The sequence below is a fragment of the Mytilus californianus genome, unplaced genomic scaffold (genome assembly GCF_021869535.1).
Source record: "Mytilus californianus isolate M0D057914Y unplaced genomic scaffold, xbMytCali1.0.p SCAF_6, whole genome shotgun sequence".
NCBI lineage: Eukaryota > Metazoa > Mollusca > Bivalvia > Mytilida > Mytilidae > Mytilus > Mytilus californianus.
The window spans coordinates 117,167,026-117,194,444 of record NW_026262712.1 but is presented as its reverse complement, the minus strand read 5'-3'; the positions used below and the strand labels follow the sequence as shown (position 1 = coordinate 117,194,444).

Genomic DNA, 27,419 nt, shown 5'->3' with positions numbered 1-27,419 from the left:
AGGTCACAGTACGGTCTTCAACACGGAGCCTTGGCTCACACCGAACAGTAAGCTATAAAGGGCCCCAAAAATTACTAGTGTAAAACCATTCAAACGGGAAAACCAACGGTCTAATCTATATAAAAAAACGAGAAACGAGAAACACTTATGAATCACATCAACAAACGACAACTACTGAACATCAGATTCCTGACTTAGTACAGGTGCAAACAAATGCAGCGGGTTTAAACGTTTTAATGGTACCAAACCTTCACCCTTTTTCTGAAACAATAGTGGAACATCACAACATAGAAAGACACACTGTTTTATCTTTTTATCATTAATACATTCATTTTCCCGTTTGAATAGTTTTACACTAGAAATTTTTCGAGCCCTTTATAGCTTGCTGTTCGGTGTGAGCCAAGGCTCCGTGTTTGACCTATAATGGTTTACTTTTATAAATTTTGATTTGGATGGAGAGTTGTCTCATTGGCACTCATACCACATCTTCTTATATCTATTTGCATATTCAAGTGATTTAGCTCTATGTTAAGATAACAACACCCTTTTGTCTAAGTAAACAGATAGATATGTTTAACCATTCAAATCACCAAGAGTATAATTAGGTTCATTCTTCCAGTGATACGATACTTTTGAGAAATCAAAACAAGTCAATAAAAATTAATCAATAAAAAGGTAAAATTTAAGTAGCTCTAGTGAAAAATTGATGTGTTACACATGCATGGATATGATTTGGGACAATAGACAATGTAGAAACTGCCATTAGTTTAAATTCAAACAACACAAAAACGGTTTGTAGAATTCTAAAAAGGAAATCGATAATTCATCTATTCAATTAAAATGTCATCTGATGATTACTAAAGTATATATTGTTGATCAAATAAAATGATGAAAAACAAAGAAGTACTAAACAAATGAATTACTTATGCCTTGAAAAGATAAGAGGATTTTGCCGTTATTTGCCTTTAATTGAATAATTCAGAAAATGTGAAATATGGTAAAACATTACAGACTATTGGGTCAACAAAAACGTTAGTCTTTGAAAAAGATATAAAATAGAATAACTGTGTATGAGTAAGTTATTATCCAACAAGGAAAAATATCACCATTTGTTGACATTTTATAAAACTTATATGAACACGTGTAAATCAACTGAGATTTCCCCTGATAAAATGCAGCCAATTTTTTCCTTTTCATTAAACCTTGTAAAGAAGGAGAATTTCCATAAGGGACAATCAAAATTCAGAAGTGGAAGAGAACTTGACAACACCATGACAAAAACACCAAAAAACTACACAAAAAAGTGTCTACAAAATACTACATTGAAAAGAAAACAGTTAGCAACACAGACCCCCTCAGGTGAAACAGAAGGGTAGCAATTTCTGCTCCATATGTAGGTATTCAATATTTATCAAACCCTAGTGAGTATTTATGTGCTAATTCTAAATTATGACTCTCTTTAGTTGGTCTTGTTTTCCCCCTCCAAATAACAGATAAGTGTTCATGACAGATCTTTTGAAGTCTTTTTTTTAATTTGTTCACAATTTATTTAGACTCCACACAGAACTTACAAATATGGTATGAACACTTTCAAGACTATATAATCTCAAATATTAAGTTCGAGATATACAGATGAGAAACAACTCATTAACTGCAAAACCGGCAATCAAAATCTTAACTTTTATTGTTGTAAAAGAGAAGGAAAACTCATTTAAAAAAGACTGTTAATCTTTAATTCAATATACAAAATTTTTGGTGTGTGTACAAATTTCGGCAGATTTCGGCACTGTTTGGACACAATTAAAATTTATGATTGCATCACTGGTCAGCTCTTAGGTGGTGAGTGATTACATAAAATTGTTGGCAGAAGTCATAGATTATCTCAAAGATTCAAAATTCTTCATTTCTCAGACACCATATAGTTACAATGATACAAAGAAGTCCTTCAATAGTTATAACGTAACATAAACACACATGACAAGATGAGATGAAAATAAATAAAATAAAATAATCAGTAGGGACGACGAGTTGTGATTAACCAGGAAGACTCACTTGAAAAGTTATAACTCTGATAAATTTGCACTGCTTTTTTAATTTATTTTTGTATTTTACCTGAAATAGTTTTCCAAACGTCAGTATATTAATTCTGTGCAAGAAAAAAGTATCCAAAAATTGTGCTCGAAAATTTGCAAAAGAACTACATTGCAAAATGTAATGAAATTCATCACCAATCTCATTACATTGACATAAATTACAATATCTATAGTTACGTTCAATTTATTCCATCTACTAGTTTCTATGAGTAACTTGTTGTTTCCCGTTCTGAATCTACAATATGTTATTCTATCTTTATCACTTAAAATATTAAGATATTCTTCATATTCAAAAATTTTGTTTAAACAATTTGTAAGCTAAACCTTTTGATCAACAGTCAATATCTGCTCTCCATTTCTGTCTAAACTGATCAAATAACTTTTGTTTTAAACTAATACCCAACAATTTAGAATTAAAATTTCCTCGTGACAACCATATATTGCTATATCCACATCTATCTAATGTATCTTTAACATATTTCAACCAATCTGACCTTAATGGGTTTTCAAAATTTTTCAAGAACATGTATCTATATATTATTTAAGCAATCCTGTTATCATCCCCACTTTGACCAAAAATTAACCATACACAGCTGTATATATAAAGATATGGGATAAATACCACGTTCACCATAAATCATAAAATTAGGTGTCGACTTCTTAAGATTTAATAAAAATTTATAAAATTTCAAATGCACTCTTTCTATAATATCAGTATTACTGAAACCCCAAATCTCACATCCATTTAGGATTGGCTTCACAATTTTATCAAAGAGATCATATTGAGATTACACTGATAAGTTGTGCAACCTCCCCTTTTTCAATACTTCGTACATATACAATATATGTACATTGTCGGAAAAATTTATCTGTGTACCTGTTATTTGTACAATAGTTAGCTGATTGCAGGATAAATTGCTTTATTTGCTTTTCCAACTAAAATTTTCTTAGCAATCATAAAGCTACCTATTCTTGAAAAATTCAACCCAAGGTAAGTCAATTTGTTAACTATCTCCAATGCATTACCATCATATATAAAATGATTATTATTGGGTAATCTTCACCAGAATCACATCCATATCAATTAAAATAGATTAAATCCAATCAGCATCAGGTAAACCTCATCAGGTAAATAGAACATGTGCTGTCATGTGATATGCCTAACTGAGGTCTAAGGTTGTTACTGAGCAATAAATCTGAAACTGTGACACACAGTATTGCATGCTGATATGCAGCCTGATAACAAATTTTAGGAGCTCTGATTTGTACTGCCCTGTAAATATGTGACGAAAATTTCATACATGGCCATTGTGTTAAGAATATATAAGTATTCTGTAAACAGAAAGTTGATAAGCAATAAATCTGAAACCATGTCACATGAAGCCTGATAACAAATTTCAGAAAGCTCTGAATTGTAGTTTGTTAGAAAATTTTGAAAAATTCTCTTTTTAATATATATGTACAAGTATTTGTGAAACAGGAAGTTAACAAGTAAAGAATGCTTTGTCCTTCCTGAGAAAATTGCAAAGGAAATTTCATGGAATAAACGGACAGAGGGACAGACTTAAAAAAAAGGGTAAAACAGTATACCCCTTTTTCTTTAGAGGGGGAATATAAATAAATAAGAGATATTAAGTATGCCAAGTCGGGTGAAGATTAACCATGTGGATAAGTCCTAGAATATGACACGGTTTTAACCTTCAACCTCTGCTTGACTTTTGATCTCCTCCAGGTGATTATGTCAACAAAATATGATGAGAAATTAACGATATGTCCCTCCACACACACATAAACACAGAGAGATGCACTGTTCCATAACTGTATCCCCTGATGCAACTTTCTTTTGAGCAGATATTCTATCTGAAATTGTTAATTATGAAAGCTGTGTACAATTGATCCCTGTCTTCATTATGTCACATGATTTACTGTACTGAAAACATGTCACATGATTTACTGTACTGAATACATGTCACATGATTTACTGTACTGAATACATGTTGTCTGTTCAAGCAGATCTTTGCTTTCTGTCAGTGCTTCTAGCTATTCTGGGTTCATTTCTAAAAACAAACAAAAAGATAAATCATATATCAGATATATATCATTCTATATTCATAAATTTGTTAAACAATGGACAACATGCAAAACTAATTATTGTTTTTCTGGGAAATGCTGCATACAAATAATTCAGTCTTTAGTTTTCTATGTTGTGTTTTGTGTACCATTGGTTGTCTGTTGGTCTTTTTCTTTTTTAGCCATGACGTTGTCAGTTTATTTTCGACTTATCGAGTTTGAATTTCCCTCTGGTATCATTCGCTTATTTTTATCAAATTTTAAAATGCAAGTTTTTACATATGTGAAACCTATTCTTTCGTAATATTTGCATTAAAAAACTCTGAAAAATTTCTGAATGTACTGTTATTAAATCACCATACTTTTCAAACTGGCGAGCTTTGTTTATGTCAACAGTATGCACTGTTGTCCACTAGTCTGATGCCCCAGACTAGTAAAATTTTTTTCAGACTAGTTTGTATTTTTTTAGATACCGGTACATAAATAAAATGTGTAAACATTGGTCTAAGGCTTTTTTACATGCATGTATATCCAATAATACATTCACTGCTAAATCGTCATGTTCCATACTGAACGTTCATGTAGCATTCATAATAATATATGAAGTCTATGATTTTTTTCTTCTTCCAGACTTTGGAATACATAGGGAACAAAGTCTTTTTTCCAGTGACATGCATGCCATACAATCATTCCATACACCAAATATAGTTAAGGATATTTGCTGCTTTTGTTTTTTTTTTTGACTTTTTTGTCAGTTATTGGGAATCCTCTACTTTTATCCATGTAATGCCATTTAAAATCATGCCTGCCAACTCCTACTTTTCTTTTCATAATTTTAATTCAAATAATTTAAAAAGCAATTTTTCAAATCTTATAAAATCTGTGTAATTTTTTCATAGTTTTTGAAAAAAGGTGCCAATGTTAAATGTATGAAAAATCTTTAAAATTTTCAATGGCTTATATCTCAAAATCAATGACACTGAACTTTCATTTTCTGTGTCGAGGTAATCAATCAGTTACATAAAAAACTTGATGGTGATAAAGGCGCTGCCTTTTAAAAAGGTGCTTGTTTAAGAGTTTAATGACTATATATCTTCTTAAAGGAGCAGTATGCTTTGTAGCAATATACAATTATTGACTGGTTTTGAGGCCACTTTAATTTCCTGTGTATAATTTGGAGCTAGTATGACGTCCATTATCACTGAACTAGTATACTTATTTGTTTAGGGGCCAGCTGAAGGACGCCTCCGGGTGCGGGAGTTTCTCGCTGCATTGAAGACCCATTGGTGGCCTTCGGCTGTTGTCTGCTCTATGGTCGGGTTGTTGTCTCTTTGACACATTCCCCATTTCCATTCTCAATTTTACTTTGTTTGACCTGATTACCAATACGTTACCCTAGGCTGAACTGGCCTTGACAACAAGTAGGTTTGAGGGAAAAACAAAATTGCCATTGCTGTAGCGCCTAGTCAAGTATTGTTATTATGCTGCCACAATAAAACCACAATATTAACGACACACCTCTGTGGTCAATAGTCCGGTTCATTCCTCCTATTCCCACTTTTTATAAATCTGGTAAGAAAAGTTAAAATTTCATGTGGGAATAGGGGGAAACTTGTGCAAACAAAGGATTATACTGTATAAACATTGTTTGATCAACTTTTAATTGACAAGTGTTTTTTTGGATAGGTAATATGTTATTTTTGTATGTGTCGAATGAATTCTTTCAAAATCAAAATCAAAATCAAGTGCAGATAATTAAACTGAATTAGATAGGAAAATTTGTGTTTTTTGGATTTTTTCTAGAAAATAAGGCCTGTGACCCCCTATTTTTATGTGGTAGTTCGAATGCATTTTTGAAAAGCAATTCTCTCATTGAATGTTAACCAATTCTATTGATTAATGTTTCCTAAATAAGGAAAAATTAAAGGGAAAGTCCGCGATTTTTTACTTATCATCCAAATATGTTCATCTTAACATAAAAAACACATTCACAAAGTTTCAAATTTATTTTCTTTCTAATAACGGAGAAAATCAAGTATTTGTAACTTTTTTGGTTGACCTACGTCACTGGGTTGTGACGTTTTAACCCGATTTGTTGAATCATGGGAAAAAATAAAATCTGTTAAAGTCTTAATTGCTTATCAGAATTTTACGTAATTAAAAGCGCACAGATGACCGTTGGTCGTAGTTAATAACCACAATATAAGAATGAAAGAAAATGAATATGTGTGTACCGTTTTGTATTGATTGAATAAAACTTCCTATATGAAGTTATCTAAATATAAATATTTTCGAATTAATTTCATAAATTATTGTTGAGATTTTTTCATAAAATATCTGTTGAACACTTTGACTGATATTAAACTGAAAATATTTTACGTTTTATTTACCGTTATAACTTTGGTAACCATTTCAAGGCAAACTATTTGTGAACAGAGTGTGTATATTATTTTGTCATTGTTTATTTATCGATTTGAGGAGAATTCGTTTGAACTTTACCTTGCAGCAATTTAGCCTCAGGCGTACACAGGTGTGAATTCAAGCGTACACAGGTGTGATTGTTGTCATTTTGAATGGATTGACAGAAAGAGTATAGCGTGTTTAATACACCAAGCTGAAATACCCGATGACAATAGAGAAACAATAATTAAAATGTATAAATTAATTGAAAATAAACATTCAATTTTTTTAATTCCAGAAGTGTATTTTGAAATTTTTTAGCATAAAATTAAAATATGAAGTTTTTATTGAAAAAATACAAAAGTACAACATGCATGATTTTGTATCTTCTTTTTAAAATTTCATTCCTACATAATAAATTCAACTAACAATCTCTTAGAATAATTATTTGTGGAAAGAATGCCAATTATCATTTATTTCATTCATTATAAATCTAAGCTATTAAAATAATTGTTTATTCCGTCTGGAAATTTTTATTTTCTTTTTTTCTTTCTTTTGATCTGTTTTTTGTATGAGGTTTTCTAATTGTCTTTAACGGTTTGAACATACGAAAATTAAATATAATCATTGTTATATTATACTATAATTTAGTGTAATACTCTACAGGGTAGCCGTCATTAATCCAAAATAGTAATTGTAGTAATTAATGGCATAGCTTAGTAATGTATTGCTGACAATGACGATTTTAGAACAGTTCGTCTCCTTGAAACAAGCTGTACTAGTATACTTTTCCTGAGGTATAAGCGCCGTTGAAGACGAGCTCCAGATGTTCTTTCTAAAGGACAAAGCAGACTAATAGCGTATCGTTCGTTTGTTTGTTGGGTCAGGGGAGGCCAACTTCTTGCCCAGAAAAACAGAATCACCATACAAGCATAGTTGTCAACACTTTCGGAAAAGAGTTCCTATCGTCGGATGGAGTACACGAATGCTTCCAAGAATGAATAAGTGACATGTCTGATTCTGAACAGTCAGTAAACGAACTGAAAAATGATCTACAGACATCGACCTCTTATTCTTGATATCATAAACTGCATGCCTGTACGTTTATTAGAGCGATTATTTATCTTGTACCTGACGAAAAAACTTAATGCCTGCATGGTTATATATCTTGCTATACGTTTTTATTGGTTTGGTGTGTGTTCACTCAAAATCGTAATTCAAAGATAATGTTTGTGAGATGTAATTTCACTTCTCAATACCGAATTTCGTCTATATATTTCACAAGTGTATACCACTGAGAAGCTCTGATTGTATATAATTCCTTTTTTTTTGTTTGGACCATCGTTGTTAACAGCAATATTTGATGAAGCAGATGATGATAGTAGAAAGCAATATGAGCGTATTATTTATCTTGTGTCTGACGAAAACTAAATGCCTGCATGGTTATATCTTGCCATTTTGTATTGGTATGGTGGGTGTTCACTCAAAATCGTAATTCAAAAATTGTGTTTGTGAGATGTAGATTCACTTCAATAACGAATTTCGTCTATATATTTGTGACAAGTGTATACCACGGAGAAGCTCTAAATGTATATTACTCCCATTTGGTTTGGGTGTGAACCATCGATGTTTACAGCAATATTTAATGAATAAGATGATGATAGTAGAAAGAAATATGAGCGCCATGTGGCAAATATTACATAAATGTCGGACTATGAGTTATCTATCTCTATGAAAAGATTTCCAATACAACCATATTGAGTAGGATTTTTACATGCTATACTCGAGTCGTACTAGTATACAGGCTTCTCATGTCGCCGTTTGACTCAGACACACATCTTTTACTTTAAGGTGTATGAAAGATTCTATATATATATTAAATGTAACAATAATGAAACGCCTACAGGCAATAACTAAACGGGTATGAAGTTACACAGTGACACTACGATATAACAAATGGGATACTTAATTATTTTTAACCATGCTATGCAGAAACTTAACACATCAAGTTAGCGCACGTGAATACCAATTTGGAACACGATGTGTGATTTTGTATAAAAATATCAAAGCGAGCAGTAACTTTGTCTAGCAAACATTTTTTTACTATGCCTCTCTTTGTCTCTTTTCCTTAACAATTACTATTACCCTTTTTTTCGATCATTCTCTATGTAGTATAATTTTCTCTAATCGGTTTTTTTTTTTCACTATGCCACTCTATCTCCGTTCCTTTACAGTGACTGATTCACCTGTCGTTCTAATCCTTATAAAGATAGGTACATTAGACATAGAAGGAGCTCTCTTATCATCAATAAATAAATATTTGATACTGACTATAAGTGCTGCATTACTTTATACTGCATGTTTGCCAATCGTCAAAAGCTTGTATTTGCGTAAAGAATTTTTTTTTCAAAAGAAGGGTCCAGAATCATGACAAAACAGTAAATGTATTTCACAAATTATTTTAAAGATCATTTTTATAAAATTTTTTAACTTATTATCAGCTAAAATAGTGGATAATATTATTATCAGAACATCATTCATTAACAGGTGGAATTGTAATTTCAAACATGCACAAGATAAATAACGTCGAACACAAATATATGTGGTTCAATAAATGTTACCTGTGCACGTCGGGTACCTCAATTAAGAAGCCATGCATGAACTTGTATAATATATTGTGTAATAGGAATTTTTAGTCGACAGGATGTCACTGGAATAACCAAGGACGTGTATCTAATATACGTCCTTGGGATAACTAACTGAATGTGTCGCTCTGACACGACATCTATCAATAATTCTGACATACTTATTATCAATTTGGGAGGAAGCCAATATATATATATATATATATAATAAGATAACGTAAATAAAATTTAAAAAGAAAAAAACATTTACATTTTTTTCGAAACATTCCAGATAGGGTCACACATTTAACTGTAAAGTGTCTTTATAAGTGACTGTTCCGAATTGATCCCGTATCAATTTGATATAGTTAAAAGATTAGCTAAAAAACTTTTTTGATAAAAAATTGAGATGTCCAATATTTCGATATTTACATTTCTATAACCTGGGAATATTATACTATATCAACACATTTTGTCTTAGCTAAAACCTCTTCCTAACATTGCTCCCCGTCAATATCCGTTAAATATCATAATTTAAAAATGTTATTTATCGTATAACTTTATTAATTTGAAAAATTATCTTGACTAAATACGGAACTATTCTTTATATAAACCAATGCACTTTATATAAAAGAGGCATACTAATGGATCTTTTGTAAATCAGTGATTGTTACAAGAACACTGCATTTGTCTTTCTTTTAATTGAAACTTTTCTTCCTCATCAAATCTATATATTTTAATCAACGAGATCTTATCATATAAGGATTTGATAACTATAGCTATCAGAACTGCTAGGTTATTTTGTTATTAAAAAAAGTATAATTACCATCAAATCTCCCTCGAAACAAGATTGTTCAAAATGGTCTTCACACATCAACTTGTGCTTGCTATAGATCATAACTATTTTCTTTTTTTGTGGGTTTGGGAAAACTATTTGAGAATGGAAATGGGGAATATGTCAAAGAGACAACAACCTGACCAAAGAGCAGACAACAGCCGAAGGCCACCAATGGGTATTCAATGCAATGAGAAAATCCCGCACCCGGAGGTGGTCCTCAGCTGGCCCCTAAATTAAATTGTGTGCTAGTTCAGTGAAAATGGACGTCACACTAAACTCCAAAACATATAAATGAACTAAAATTAAAAATCATACAAGACTAACAAAGGCCAGAGGCTCCTGACTTGGGAAAGGCACATAAATGCGGCGGGGTTAAATATGTTTTGTGAGATCTCTTGTTTTGGAAGTCTTTTACAGAAGTTTAACAAAAATCTATTGTCGAACAATTAGACACCCCAGGTACCTTAATCACTAAACTACATTATTGATTGATGGTTGCCTTATGTCCAGAGGCAATTATTACATGCATATTCAGGACAAGAACATTATGATGCAATACGAATATGATACCAATTTAAAAGTCTTTGTTTTGATCTTACAAACAATAGTACCCACCATCTCCTGCGTCAAACTTGAAAAAAAAAAGATATTTAAAAATTGAAACTTGACAAAAATTAAATGTGTTAATTTTATAAAACAATAAATTATTTATTACCTCAAACAGTCTGCATCACCAATTTTTCTATGCCTAACAAAACAGGGATGAGATCCTTTCTTCCTTCCTTTGTTAACAAGTTACATTCTTTACTGTATCTCACATCGGCCCAAACATTTTTTGTTTTGTCCTTTTTCAGAAGATTGGCAAAGTACTCCTTACTGCTTTGTAGTGAAACAAATGTTACCTAAAGACAAAAAGAAATGAATTAATAATCAACTGCTATACCTAAAAAAGCATATTACAGATAAGTCATGATTTGTATCGGAATAATAAACGTAGGATGAGACTAGTTCCTATGAAGTTAGTCATTTAGACTACTACAGTTCTTCTATTTACATATAAAATAATTATATGGTCACCAACTTCCTTTTAGGTATCTTTACCAATCTGTTCCCTAGTTGATAATGAAAAACATAAAAAAAATCAACGTTTAACAGGCTACAAGAGTAAGATGGTAAGCATTTTTCAATGTTTTGAGGTAAATTTTCACCTAAAACACCACTTTGAATGATGTATACTGTAAAAACGAAGTTGGTGACCCTATTATTATTTTACATCATTAAAATGGAAATTTATATATATAATTATGTATCAACAACATATAATTTTTTAAGAAAAATCTATGGTATTGAATCAGGAGATCGGATAAATTTAAGACACATTAAATGCAGAACGCTTTTCGTCAATTTTATGTGCTTTCTATACAATTGTTCACCTATATTGAAACAATTAAATCAGAATATTTTTGAAAATAAAAATGGTAAATGCATCATTTTTTCAATTTTCAGTTAAAGTTCAACAAGCCAAAGTTGTAGGCAAAATTTTACCAAAATCTGTGACATAGCCCATTTACTGTTCCTTGACCTGAACTGTTTTACATTTTTGTTTTACCTGGCCTTTTATAGCTTACTATATGGGATGGGTTTTTGCTCATTACGAGGCTGCATGGTGACCTGTAACTTTTGATAGCTTTGTCCTTTGGTCTATGGGTAGTTCTCTCATTGGCAATCATACCATATCCTCTTATTCTTATATGGGCAAAGTCAAAATAAATGGTCCAAATTTATTTTTTTTTACCAAATTTCAACATTGTTTTAGTGCATTTTCTTTTTTTGTATCTTGATAAATATACATTTAAGTTAATAAATCCAAAAGAATATAAAAAAGTATAAAGAAATAAAAAAGTTCTGAAACTTAAAAGACATAAACCAATAAAACAAATTTAAATCAAGTATACCTTTTTGGAATATTATTTCCGACAAACACTATCAAACATTTATATTATTTTCACCCCTATTGATTGCAGAGATCCAAACATTACTTTTGATGCAAAGATTATTAATCTCCTCTTTGATTATCATTTTTTTTTTTATGTTTTTGGCTATTTTTTGTATCAATTCATTTAAAGTTGATTGAAAAAGTTTTGATTAAAAAATAATTCATCAATTAGTTGATAAAAAAACTTCTCCATATTAAAATTAACCCTTTTTCAAATTCACTGAGGAAAAAAAATTGATAGATAAATCTTTTAATAAAGAAGATATATCAAAAAGAAAATACATCCAATTTCCCCTGTTTTTGTTGCACTCCTGACATATTATACACCAAACAAAAATTGCAGAAACTAGAACAAAATACTCATGATTTTTTTAAATTTGTAATCATTGCTGGTTTATAAAGACCTAAATCTGTCATTTAAATGTTATTTCTATTTTAACTTATGCATCTTATGCACTTCAGATCATATTTAAATTGATTTTTCTGACACATTATTATAAAAATGAGGTTAAGTTACCAAACTATGAACTTAATTCTATTGAATATTCAGTAGAATTGTTGTTTGACAACTTAAAAAGAGATCTGCATTCTTCAAAGTTTTTCTGAACTATCATTATTTTTTTAAATTATTACCTATATAAGGAACTTTATTTCTCCTATTTTGTTGCACTCCTGACATTCAATATATATCATATCAAAACAGTTATACATCATCAAAAAAGCCCATGATTTCTAGATTAAGTGTATATACCTTTCAGATTTAACATTTTAATTTCATTTAAACAATATTTTTGAACTATATCATACATATCACTTATTGTATACATAAGTTCACGTCTCATCACATTTCGCTACTTTTTTTTTTTAAATGGCAGTCTTTGCAATGTTCAAATGGGCTGAATTTTGTGGCTTGATTTGTAGAATAATCCTGCAAAATATCTTTGGAAAATCTCAAGTATTAAAAAAATGACGATAAAAAAAGATGCAAAAATTGTCAGGAGTGCAACACTTTTTTGTGACATTTTAAAAAAATACTTTTTTTATAAAGACACAGCAACTTGTAATATGATGATATGTGCCATAGATTCTTATTTATATTACAACTATTATGTCTTAGTGATGATTTTAGCTACAAATAAAGTTTGTCCATTAAACCGTTTTGATACAGATGTGTTTTGAAAAAAAGTATTGCCCTGTCAGGAGTGCAACACAATAATAAGTAAAGCTGTGGAATAGAATGATTTTTGAATATATTTTATAATCACAGAAAATCACATCTAAACATAAACAAAAGTCAACCCTGTAAAAAAGATATGTCCTTTCCAGAATAAATACTTTATTAACCTGATTATTGATATAAATGTGTGAAAGTCAAGTAAATAAGGCCTCCCTATAAGTGTCAGGAGTGTAACTTTGAAGTTAAAAAACTCACACTTAATAAATACAAAAACCAATATATTGTTCTGTTTTATTTTTCAAAAGATACTATACTAGATACAAGATTGCACCCAAAGAGTAGCCTGATAGACAAGGATTTTTTTTTAGAACCATTTCTTTGATGTCAGGAGTACAACAGTTTTAAAATGTTATTTTCTTGGACTTCATTTTAAGATAATCTCAGCTCCTTATGACTTATTTGCCTTCAAATATGTGTTCTTACTACATGTAATTAGGCTACATGTATGATATATTCTTAAAGGTGAATTTCAACACGGACTTCGATCCAAAAATTATTGTTTGTCACAAGCAATTATATCTGAATGATGATTTTTTATATAATTTTAGAATTTAGGAAGCTAATTGTCATAAACTGTGTCTTTTGATTAGGAAATAACCATATTTCAATTTAAAAGTTTTATAATGGTTTCATGTAATACTAATTAAATTATTATAACTGTAATAAAAAACAATTAATTTTGTTGAACTCCTGACATGAATTTTCCATAACAAGCAGTTTTGCACAGATTCAATATTTTTATTTTATTAAAGTCTCACACATTTGGAGTTCATCTTGCAGATCCAACCTTTGAATGAATGAAAGATGGCAAAGATAGTTGATCAAACTGAACTAACTTGAGAAGAAAATCAGACAGACTAAGGGATCAAAACACACCACCAAAGTCAACATTGACTATAACTTTGATGAGCAGAAAATTGAGAAAAAATCTGAAAGAAGATCCACCTAAAGGACACACTAGACAAATATAAGCAAAGAAAGAACAAAGAACACAAAACAATGTGAAACTTAATTACAAAGACTTAACCTGAATACAAAAACACAGATGGAGAAAATGAAAAAAAACAAAAAAAGAGATTGGCAACAGAAAAGAAGAAGAAAATTGACACAAGCCAAAAAAGTTGCAAACCCACAGAAAAATGTCCAGTCGAGAAGCAAAAGTACAGGTGCAGATACACTATCTAGAGAAATCAGAAAGAGAAGACAAAGTATAGGGAAAATTCTTCCTGACCAACCCAAACCTTGCCCTAAAACAATTGAATAAATCATATCCACAGCTACACCAAGGCAGTTGTAAGAACTACATGTAATCAGTACTGATGGAAGTGTGCTAGAAATTGATGGGTGCCGAAGTGGAAACAAAATTGAGAGACCCTTAATAGATCTGGAAACTTGAAAAGAAACTGGCATTTTCAAAAAGAATAGAGGCTACCTGAAAAAGTTAGAACTAAGGGACTCTTTGAAAATGCCATTTTCTTTTCAACAGTTTTCAGATCTTTTAAGGGTTCCCCAACTTTGTTTATACTTCAACATGTTCAAGACTCATCAATTTCTTGCACACAGCAGATATCAGTTCTCATTTACTCTGACAACCACCTTGGTGTAGCTGTGGATATTGTGTGCTCAACTGTTTAAGCCCAAGATTTGGGATGGTCAGGTAGATAATGTCTTATTCTTTGACTTCTCTTTCTGATTTCTCTAGGTATTGTATATGCATCTGTACTTTTGCTACTTGACTGGACAATTCTCTGCTGGTTTGCAACTTTTTTTAGCTTGTGTCAATTTTCTTCTTCTCTTCTGTTGCCACTTTCTCTGTTTTGTTTTCTTTTTCTCATATGTGTTTTAATTCTGGTCTAAGTCTTTTGAATTTAGTTTTACATTGTTTTGTTTTCTTTGTTCTTTCTTTGTTTATATTTATCTAGTGTGTCCTTCAGATTTGGATCTTATTTCAGTGTTTTTCTCAATTTTCTACTCCTCAAAGTTGAAGTTGTTGTTGACTATGATGGTGTGTTTGTATGCACTTAGCCTGTCTGATTTTATTCTAAAGTTTAGTTTCACAATCATCTTTCCCATCATTCATTCATTCAAAGGTTGGGTCTTAAAGTTGAACTCAAAATGTGCAAAACGGCTTGTTATGGATGATTCATGTCAGAAGTGCAACAAAATTAATTGTTTGTTATAACAATTATAATAAATTTAATTAGTATTACATGAAACCATTATAAAACTTTTAAATTGAAATATGGTTATTTCCTAATCAAAAGACAAAGTTTAAGACAATTAGCTTCCATAATTTGAAAATAATATGAAAATTTAACATTCAAATATATTTGCTTGTGACAAACAATAATTCTTGGATCAAAGTCCTACTTTGAAATTTACCTTTAAGAATTTATTATAACTCATACATGTAACCTAAATAGTTAGAAAACATGTTTAGATGCAAATAAGTCACTAGGAGCTGAGATTATCTTAAAATGTAAGTCCAAGAAAATGTCGTTTTAAAACTGTTGCACTCCTGACATAAAAAAAATTGTTCTAAAAGAAAAATTCCTTGTCTATCAGGCTACTCTTTGGGTGCAATCTTGTATCTAGTATAGTATCTTTTGAAAAATACAACAGAACCATATAATGGCTTTTGTATTTTTTCAGTGTGAGTCTTTAAACTTCAAAGTTGCACTCCTGACACTTACAGGGAGGCCTTGTATACTTGACTCTCACACATTATTTATATCAATTATCAGGTAAATGAACTATTTATTCTGGAAAGGACATATTTGTTTTACAGGATTGACTTTTGTTTATGTTAAGGTGTGGGTCATTTAAGCAAAAATCATTCTATTCCTCAGTAATACTAATTTTTGTGTTGCACTCCTGACATGGCACAACTTTTTTTCAAAACACATCTGTATCAAAACGGTTTAATGGAAAAGCTTCATTCTGAGCTGAAATCATCACTAAGATATAATAGTTGTAATATAAATAAGAATTTAAGGCACATTCCTCCGTACAACAATTTGCTGTGTCTTAATAAAAAAGTATTTTTTCAAAATGTCACAAAAAAGTGTTGCACTCCTGACAATTTTGGCATCTTTTTTTAACGTCATTTTTTAATACTTGAGATTTTCCAAAGATGTTATGCAGGAATATTCTACACATCAAGCCACATCATTTGAAATTAATTTATACAATCAAATGATCAGCATGATTGATAAATATTGCTTTATATGCAAGGAACCATTTATTTTGACTTTGCCCATATGTAAGGCATGTGTAACTGCTTTGGAATTACGACCATTTTCATAAATAGAATAATAATGATCAGAACAAACCTTCGTTCCCTGGATGATAAATCCAAATATTCCATTGAAGTCAAAGACAGATGCTGCAGACTGAGTAACAGCTAACATATCTCCAATATGTTGTCCTTTTAATCTTGTATGTACATTTTCAGCAATACTGTTTGTTTGTCTGCTTCCTAGTCTTATTTTCTTGGCTTCTGGTGATGATTCAGAATCCTGGTCTGGTGAATGACTGCACTCCTTTCTTACCTAAAAGCATTTTCAGACATGTCAATATTTCATCATTAAAACTAAAAGCCATAACTATATACCATATCAAACTAAATATCAAAAGCTGCACTTCTGACAGTGAACAAAATTTTGTGACCTATTTTTTTTATATTGAACCATCCTAATAAAAATTCAGTTAGGGCTATTTGTCATACATTATAACATCAACAATTATTTCAATAGATATTCTTTTTCAAACCCATTTAAAGATCTTTTGCACTTCTGACTGGCGACACCTTTTAAAAATTTTGATACTCCATGCAAAAATTGTGGTGTAATGTGGTCCTTAACCATTCTTAAGAGAGCCATCAAAGATTTAAAACATTTCTTTTTTAAATGCAGGTCTCTATTCACCTTTTTGAAAATGGGGGCTTTTAAATATTTTTTTACGACTTTCAAATCTGTTTGCCCTGTTAATAATTTGCTTCTAAAAATATACAATTTTGTTAACAGAATTATTAAGTTTCTTAATATGTAATTACTTTCTGTTTTTGATAAAACCAAATCCATATCTAAAATCAATTATATTCCATATTTTCAAATTTCCAGGAGCTAAGGGCTTTTAATTATTTTCATATAGATGCATACAGAAAAGTCCAAAGTATATGTTCGATTGTTTCTAACCCTCCACACCCAACACTGCACTTAGCTGTATCTTTCACTTTTAGTTTGAAAAGAAAAAAATAAGAGGGTAATACATACATGTATGTACAGGAATAGATTTCCAATTGTAGTTTGCATTGAGAATTATAGACATTGTGCATATTGTGATATAATTAAAATTGAAAGGAGTTAACAAATATTCATGCAGAATAAACCTAACACCTTGATTTTTTATGAGATCAGAAATCTTGATTATGTTGATAAACCTCACCTCAACAACAGCAACGACTCTTGACACAAGTTTTGATGTAATTGCACCTGTTCCAGCTGTGTAGCTACTCATTACAGCACCTGGTATTGATGTAACAGTATGCTCTCCATGGTGTAATAAATACCTGCAGCCTGGAGTGTTTGTTGTGTCACTAAAAAATACAAGGTGTTAAATGATCATTCTAGTGCAACATTGTTTGTAATGTCTTTTTATGATTTGATAATGTCACCAACTTTCATGGCATCAATTCACAATTGATGGTATGAACATACATGAACGACAAATTTCAAATGTATGATTTGACATTGTTTCCTGTCAGTTTCATTAGAATGGAGATAGCAGTATTATGTTCTATGCATTGCATTAAAACTGTAAGGCTAACATCATGTACATGTACATGTATATGGTATAATATTATCACCAAAAAATTAATCCATTGTACTTACAAAATTTTTAGGTCAAATATCCTTACAAATGCCATGAAAAGATCCTTGAACATTTTCTCTGATGGATTTCCTAAATTGTCCATAACAAACAGCAACTGATCGGAAAAAACTTTCAGTTTTGCAAATATTCTGTAAAGAAAATGAATGCAAGTAAATACTAGTGTACAGTTAATTGAATAATTTGCTAACAATCAAACATAATATATGTGTAACTTCATATAGATGGGATCTAAATCACAATTTAATGGCTAAGGCTATTTATCTTACCTCCTATACATTTCTAGGAATACGATTGGTTAAAAGCGTCTGCATGGAGACCGTGTATATTCCATATTAGGTAAGTAGGGAGGCGGGGCTTATTTTAATACACAATTAGTAGTGGAGTTACAACTTTGGCACTATTTGATTATTTAAATGTATTGAAAGTTCTGTTTAATATTCTTAGAATTGAACACTTAACACTTTAATGTAAAAATAAGAAGATGTGGTATGATTGCAAATGAGACAACTCTAGTCTAAATTCAACAAATAAAGATAGTTGGTAAGATTAATTCGTTTCATAGTGTGCTAGTGACCTAATACGTAATATACGGGGTCAGTAAATTCCAAATGGGGTTAGAATTTAGCTTCGCTCTCACCCCATATGGAATTTACTGACCCCTTATATATCTTATTAGGTCACTAACACACTATGTAACTAATAATATTACATCCCAGCTGACTGCAATATAACATAGTATCCTAACATAACTTCCAACCCAAAAGAATTACATGTACAAAATGTAAAAAAGATTTTTTTTTAAATATCAAAGTACTTTTTTTCAAATATAAAAGATATGGCCAAATAGCATGGACACATTTTTCTAGTTGTAAAATTGAATTTCTAACAAATGGAGTGTTTGTAGGTTTATCAGCACTTATATTTTATTTGATGTTCTATATATCATACAGCTTCATATGGAAAGTATGGATTGGTACACATTATTTCACATTACGGTTAGCCAAATATGTGATCAGTAATTGACAATTACATAATATTGTACTGCACCTAAGTTGAGACCTTTTAAAATAGATGCAATTTTAACCAACATGAAATCTTGATTTAACCTCACCAAGTGACATTACTCGAGCTCCTATACATGTATACAAATAATTGATCAGCCCTTATAAATTTTACAATTAAAAAAAATTCTACAATGAAAATGGGCTTGAGAGCACTTACAGTTTATAATATATCATCAAGGGGCATAACTCCTTTTAAAATTGTTAATCGATACTGATTATTAAACTGTTCTGAGACATTGCTAACATACCATGTTTAATTTACTGTATAAACTTTTGATATACATGATATATATATGTAGGACTCAAATCTATGGTGGGTTCCAGATCTATGGCAAATTCCTAATCTACGGTAAATATGACGTCACAAACGTCAAACAAATCATAAATCTATGGCAGTTTTCTCCAAATCTATGGCAGATTTTTATATTACGTATTTTTCTGTCACAATTAAATAACGTCATGTAACGTCCAAGCCGCTGTTAACAAAGACGGTTTTGTTATATAGAAGGAAAAGAAAAGGCCAGTTTTCAAGGACCCTAATCCATAAATTAAATTATATTTCAGAATTCTAGTTTACTTTGTTGGAAATCCCTGTAAATGAGAAGATGTAATCATCGGATTCGGCCGAAATCAGAATACTATCGAACAAACCCAGTCATTCGTAGCAGCAAAATGGCTGGTGCAGGCAATTTCACACAAATGAATATGTTTTTGGTGTTTTCTTTACTGTTTATGTTTTCTGTTTGTTTCCGCTCCTTGTTTTCTTGTTCTAGTGTTTCTGGTGTTGCCCTCTCCCTTAGTTGCATGAGTTTTACTGTGTATTTTGGTTTGCTTTTTGTTTTTCTTTCATAATTTTTTGTTGTCATATGCTGTTTTCTTGTTATTTTTTTATCCCTATGGTCTCTAATTTTCTTTTACATGTAACATAACCAATAGCATTTTTTCAGCTATAAAACAGTGACTACCTGTACTATTGTTGCAAATAAGCTTTATTGAGATTTGGAAGCTAAAAAAAAAAACTGTCATAGATTTCTAATAACTATTTACATTATTTTAAGCTATATTTAAGTCGAATTACTGTACTGTTGGAGAAATAAGCATTTGTTTAAGAAAGCCACGTGTTTGAGGCAAGTCATTGTTCTTTACAGGACTTTGACTTAAATCATCAGCAGTTAAAAAAAATTTATTCACGCTCAAATAAATTTTAGGTAAAAAGTGAAACTGCGTTTTGGGTTGTCAAGGGACTTGGTTAAATGAAGGGTCAAACAGATACTATGCACAGAGTAGGGAATGCTTATTCTTCCGGGCACATCATTTCACCCCAAAAGTCTGTGTTCATTTCACAAATGGTTATGGATATGCTTCCTAGTCGTACCCCTAATCCGTTTTTCTTATACTGGCGTTAAATTAAAAGCAGTCTTTTCGCTACCTTTGAACATTTTGACTTGTTTAAGGCAACTTTGAAATCATTGGTCAGATATGTACTAACTGGTCCACCGTTTGTAGAAAATATGTTATAGATTTGAAAACTAGAAATCTGCCATAGATTAGGAAACTAAAAAAATGCCATAGATTAGGAAACTAAAAAATTGCCATAGATTAGGATTCTAAATAATCTGCCATTGATTGGGATGGCATGACGTCATATTTACCATAGATTAGGAATCTGCCATAGATCTGGAACCCACCATAGATTTGAGTCCTACATATATATATATAGTTTCATAAAAATTTGGCTAGAATTATGTGAATGAAAATGCTTATTACAATGTACTATCTATTGATGTTCATATTTCTGCACTCAGTCACAACTCTGACTTTTACGTGCCGTTGCATGCATGGCTTATGTACAATTTAAAAGATAAATTTTTCAGTAATATTACAATGTACTTTACATTAATATTTATAAACAGAAAAAAAATAAAATTTTACAGTGATTTATTTTAATTTCATATTTCTTGGTAAAACTATGTACATGTTATGCAGTTTTTAAAATATTTGTGAAATATTGCTCATTCAGGATGCTTGCCTTGATTTTGGTATTCATTATGAGCAATCCATCTTATTTTAGTGCAGCTACACCAGACACCAGAGTTATCAGTTCTCATGCTTTTATGTGTTAGAACAGGTTTTAAGGTTTTTAGGTTTTTAGGTGTGTGTTTTTTAGTGGTCTACCAAGTTCTTAATTGGAAGGTCTAGGATCATGTTTTTGATGTAATGCAAATAAGCCGAGCACATGTCTGCCTGCCATTTTTTTTCATATCTTTGTATCTAATTTGCAGTTGTGGCTTTTTCTTTGATTTTTTATGCAGAAGTTTTGTTTATTCTAAATCCTAGTTTGTCTAAGATACAAGGCAATTTAATTTTGTGCATTATTTATTTTTTGGTGGTATTTTACTTTAGTATTGATTTTTATAAGGTCTTCTTTGAAAGTCAATCATTGAATTGGTGTTACTTTAATCATATTGTTTTGAAATTGTTCTAGAAGTTGTATGACTTCTTTTATGTTTACTTAACATGCTTAACTTCCGTTTATTTTTTATGTTTGGATAAGGTCTACCATTTAAATAGTAATTCTTCACCTTTTGTTGTTTTTTCTACTATTTGATCCAGAAGGTCATGAAGGTGGTAATTGATTATGTCAATAAGAATTTGATGCTGTTTATTATCTGGCTTTTCAGGAATTACTAAAATAAATTTTGCAAGATGCATCCTTGGCAGTCTGTTTGGGTTGAATTCAAATATATTTCGTAGTACATGTGTATAATACCTTTCCTTTATAAAAAAATAAGCTATTTTTCAGAAGGCAGTTGGGATACAACTGACATTTGATGAACTCTCAAAATAAGGGTTTCCTTAATTTTGGACATGCATTACACAAAATATTAAGGGTAAACCATTCATACAGAGAATTTCATAAAATAAAAGTTTGTTATGAATTTGTTCACACAATATTAATTATTATCTAATCATTGGGTTTCATCTGAATTTAGTTTAATAAAGTGAAGTCATTAGTCTTATCAGGGACTTTCTTTACTGTATATTTTTGAAATACTATAGAGTGAGAGACCCATATTCGCCGCAAAAATCGTTCATTTCCACTTACATCCGACCTACATTCGAATATTTGGAAATTTTTATGAAGGTTTCAGAAATTTAACTGTATGAAAACAAGAGTGCACACGCTGAAATGTCTCGCCTTCTTTACTAATCATTTATATTATGTTGATAGTCCCAAATATAAAGCTTTATTACAACTGTCACATAAACTTAACATTAACCAAGTAAACTAAACATTGACCAATGAACCATGAAAATGAGGTCAAGGTCAGATGAACCATGCTAGGCAGGCATGTACAGCTAACAATTCTTCCATACAACAAATATAGTTGACCTATTGTTTATAGTTTAAGAAAAACAGACCAAAACACAAAAACTTAACACTGAGCAATGAACCTTGAAAATGAGGTCAAGGTCAAATAAAACCTGCCTGACTGACATATAGATCATAAAATATTTCCATACACCATTTATAGTTGACCTATTGCATATAGTATTAGAAAAAAAGACCAAAACTCAAAAACTTAACTTTGACCACTGATCCATGAAAATGAGGTCAAGGTCAGATGACACCTGCCAGCTAGACATGTACACCTTACAATCATTCCATACACCAAATATAGTAGACCTATTGCATACAGTATAAGAAAAACAGACCAAAACACAAAAACTTAACACTGAGCAATGAACCTTGAAAATGAGGTCAAGGTCAAATAAAACCTGCGTGACTGACATATAGATCATAAAATATTTCCATACACCAAATATAGTTGAACTATTACATATAGTATTAGAAAAAAAGACCAAAACTCAAAAACTTAACTTTGACCACTGAACCATGAAAATGAGGTCAAGGTCAGATGACACCTGCCAGCTAGACATGTACACCTTACAATCATTCCATACACCATTTATAGTTGACCTATTGCATATAGTATTAGAAAAAAAGACCAAAACTCAAAAACTTAACTTTGACCACTGAACCATGAAAATGAGGTCAAGGTCACATGACACCTACCAGTTGGACATGTACACCTTACAATCATTCCATATACCAAATATAGTAGACCTACTGCTTATAGTATCTGATATATGGACTTGACCACGAAAACTTAACCTGGTTCACTGATCCATGAAATGAGGTCGAGGTCAAATGAAAATTGTCTGACGGGCATGAGGACCTTGCAAGGTACGCACATACTAAATATAGTTATCCTATTACTCATAATAAGAAAGAAATTAACATTACAAAAAATGTTGACTTTTTTTTCAAGTAGTCACTGAACCATGAAAATGAGGTCAAGGACATTGGACATATGACAGACGAAAACTTCGTAACATAAGGCATCTATATACAAAGTATGAAGCATCCAGGTCTTCTAGCTTCTAAAATATAAAGCTTTTAAGAAGTGAGCTAACGCCGCCGCCGCCGCCGGATCACTATCCCTATGTCGAGCTTTCTGCGACAAAAGTCGCAGGCTCGACAAAAATGTTTGATAAAGAAATTATCTTCAAAACATTGATTAATTGTTCTAAAAACGAACGCACACTCAAGAGGAAATCAAGTTGTTTGTGTACCATGGGGGACACATTTTCACCGCAATGTATGATATGACCATCCTCATTATCCTGGTATATTATAAAAACGAATGTTTGCAATTACATGAATTAGCTTGAGAGATCATTCCTATACGATTTTTCTCACAAATATTTACTTTAAGACTGCGCATGATTGCCATATAAATCTTACACAAATCATTTTAAAAATACCTGCGTATTTCTCAATATGTGCGAATAACCTTGGAAATGGGGTAAACAGGAATATCAACATTTGTAACATTACAAACAGCATTTACCATCTATTAAGGCAAGTATTGGGTAAAGGCACACAAATTTTACAGAAAAAAATAGCAAAAGGGCGAAAATGTGTCCAAGGCGAGTATGCGCCACCCACTCTAAACTGATCCTGGTCTAATAATGTGCCATGATACACCGTACTGTACCGTACATGTACATTGTTGTATAACTTACTTCTGACAAGTACTTCTAAGTAATGCTAATTGTTCACCATTGTCTGCTGCCTGTTTCTTCTCTTTTGGCTCTACAAAGTCATGATACAGAGAAGATTTTTCAAATGGTTTGTCTAATGCATTGTTCATTGTTATGGCACTTGAAACCTCAATATCATTAATAAATTCGCTGTCTATCACCATGTCTTTCCATGTGTTTAATGCAAACTGGAAACATTCGTGTTTTGTTTTATATTCCTGATCCGGAGATTCAAAATGGTTTTTCATATATTCGATAAGTTTGATATTTTGCCCTATTAATTCGAGATATCCGATCAAGAAAACAGAACGTGGATCGTCATTATATTTAAGTGTAACGTTGAGATCGTTACACACTTTATCTGCTGACCAATCACTTGTTCTTTCAGGATTTTCGCATGAGGATCTCCCTCGCGAAAGATTGGATGACATATCTCCGTATTTTAAATGGTTTTCACTTTTGTTTTCCTCCAGACTGTAAAAGTGGGTTTAACAAAAATTTCTTCGCCTGAGCCAGGGGAATATAAGTAAGGGGGAGGGAAACCAATGTTAATATGCTGGGAAGATCTTATTCGAACCTGTTGGAACTTTACCATATAAATTGAGTAAATATCAGAGGTTATTGAAAAATAAATCGTATCTTGCTATTGGTTTAAAAATTAAAAGGTCAATACAGTTTTGTTTACTAACTAACGCGTATTAATTACAGCCATATGCACATGTTTAAATATGGATCATAATAGGCATATATATGATTATAAAATGGCAACATTTAAAAAAAAAGACCTTAAATTTATATGTTTCTGTTGTGCACATATTTTTTAACAATATTAACGAATTGATGACAGGTAATTTGCATTCTAACTGCAATGCTCCTTTGAACGTGTCACCAGGTCGTTGTATTTCAACTGTTCGAGAGTTCTTAACTTCTGTTACTCTGTCACGGAATAGAAGTTCCTCCATAATATAAGTTCCAAATGGAAACAGTATTCTGGAATATTACTTCCACTGGAATAAAGATTACAGTAAATGTTCCTAACAGAATAAATGGTATAGAATATTTGTTCCAACAGGAACAGATATTATGACATTGTTTATAACAAAGTTTCCAGTGGAACTTCTGTTAGGCGGAACAAATATACGTTGACAACTGTCGAGTCAGTGATGATTATTTCATTTTTTTCGTCTTCATCTTTTATTTACTTTTCTTCTATTATTAAAAGGATGCACTATTTATCTATTTACAACAAAAGCGGCTTGTTTGTATGTGCTTATGACAGCACCTTAGACAACAGAATATTTTATTCCAGTTTTCTTTATTTTTAGGACCACTCTGTATTTGTCAATGTGAAATCATATATGTACATAAAAAAACATTATTGTGACTTTTATCATTAAAATATATTAAAGAGTTTATAGAAAGAAATCATAAGGGTTCCGCGGAACCCAGTGTCTCGCCTACTTTTGTTGTAATAGTGTTATAGTAGCAGGCTCAACAAAAATGGGGGAAATTATTGATTTTTTTCTTCTAGATACTATCTTTTTACTCTGTCCAACTGAAGTGTGGTTAAAATCCAGGATGGTTTGAATCAAATAAATGTTTTAAAAACTTTAACTGCAGACTGCAGAAGTCCATGTATACATAAGTAATATACGGAAAAACAGAAAATAAATTTTTATAAAATTTCCTTCTAGATACTAGCTTTTGATTATAAACAAGCTTCTATCCAAGTTTTAAAAACTTTTAACACACAGTGAATGTAATGTTAACTGGCAGAAAAATTAAGTCCATTAATAAGTAAATACGGATAAACAGGATTTTTTTTTGCAAAATTTAATTACTTCTGGATACTATCTTATGATCATAAACAAGCTTCCTTCAAAGTTTGGTAGAAATCGATGATAGTTTTAGAAAGTTATTAAAATTTTAAAAACTGTAACCACAGAGCTAGTGAATATTTGTTGACGCCGCAATGTAGGATCGCTATGTCTCGCTTTTGCGACAGAAGTCGCAGTCTTGACAAAAAGAAGATGTGGAATGATTGCCAATGAGACAACTCTCCACAAGAGACCAAATGACACAGAAATTAACAACTATAGGTCACCATACGGCATTCAACAATGAGCAAAGCCGTAAATACATATATAGTCGGCTATAAAAGGCCCCGAAATGACAAATGCAAAACGAGAAAACTAACGGTCTAATTTATGTACAAAATAATGAACGAAAAACAAATATGTAACACAACAACCAACGAAAACTATGCACTGAATTACAGGCTCCTGACTCGGGGCAGGCTCATATACAGAATGAGGGGTTAAACATGTTAGCAGGGCTTTGGTAGAATATTCCAATACAAGAACAAACCATAAAAATCAGATGGAATCAAATAGAAATACATCTAACAAAAAACAGACTGTACTATCTATTATCCTTTCATTTATTTAATAAACAGGATAGATCCACCCTTTGACCACAACCTATGATATTTTAATTCCAGGATCCAGTCATTTTGAAAGGGGATTCCGACTCCAGGAACACTCCCTGGATCTGCCGATGATTTCACGGGTTTCATTGTGTTTAGGTGTTTTTTTTTCAATTTGAGGAAATAGGCAGTAGAATTATTTGTAGGTTTTCGTAGCGTGGATTTCAATTGTGTAATCTCAGCAGGCAGATGCATGTCATGCCGAAGTCACATTAGACCACGATCGCATCACGCTCACCGCGATCTAAAATAAATTCAGATCGTGGTGAGGTCGCGATAAGAGCGGCTTGAAATGTAGATTTTCGTTGTTTTCGCGATGCTACTACGTCCACGTTACGCTTCTACAACGATCTTGCTACGATTATACCACGTTCTCACCACGCTTATTCTGCGACCTCACTACGATTATTTCGATCTTACTACGCTTATCACGTTCTCATAACGACCATATCACGATTTATCCGATTGCAACACGATATTACCACGCTTCTTCTGCGATTATAGCACGCTCTTACCACGATCATTCTACGATCTTACCACGTTCATACCGCGATCTAACTACGACTCAGCAATAACGTCAACATCATGATCCCTATCTACCAGAACTCGT

At 31.5% G+C, this 27,419-nt stretch overlaps 1 protein-coding gene across 2 annotated transcripts; it reads right to left on the bottom strand.

The window, feature by feature from the left end:
• Positions 1-2,666: 2,666 nt before the first annotated feature.
• On the bottom strand, positions 2,667-24,842 carry LOC127704586 (uncharacterized). Of its 2 annotated transcripts, none has more exons than XM_052208707.1 (6): positions 24,307-24,842; positions 18,151-18,279; positions 17,705-17,855; positions 16,591-16,809; positions 10,741-10,927; positions 2,667-4,150 (listed from the first exon to the last, which is right to left on the bottom strand). In XM_052208707.1, the coding sequence occupies exons 1-5, from the start codon at positions 24,753-24,755 to the stop codon at positions 10,742-10,744; spliced, it is 1,134 nt and encodes a 377-aa protein (XP_052064667.1). In that variant the 5' UTR covers positions 24,756-24,842; the 3' UTR covers positions 2,667-4,150; position 10,741. The 2 variants fall into 2 exon arrangements, with proteins under 2 accessions (XP_052064667.1, XP_052064668.1); XM_052208708.1 differs by lacking the exon at positions 2,667-4,150 and adding an exon at positions 5,696-5,732.
• Between the last annotated feature and the right edge of the window lie 2,577 nt (positions 24,843-27,419).

What these genes read in the sequence shown, in the direction of transcription:
- LOC127704586 (XM_052208707.1), bottom strand. Translation starts at nt 24,755, where the DNA reads ATGTCATCCAATCTTTCGCGAGGGAGATCCTCATGCGAAAATCCTGAA. An exon ending in GAGTCGTTGCTGTTGTTGAG is followed by an intron (nt 16,810 to 17,704) that starts GTGAGGTTTATC and finishes AAATGCTTTTAG; the next exon opens with GTAAGAAAGGAGTGCAGTCA. An exon ending in TTATCATCCAGGGAACGAAG is followed by an intron (nt 10,928 to 16,590) that starts GTTTGTTCTGAT and finishes TTTTGTCTTTAG; the next exon opens with GTAACATTTGTTTCACTACA.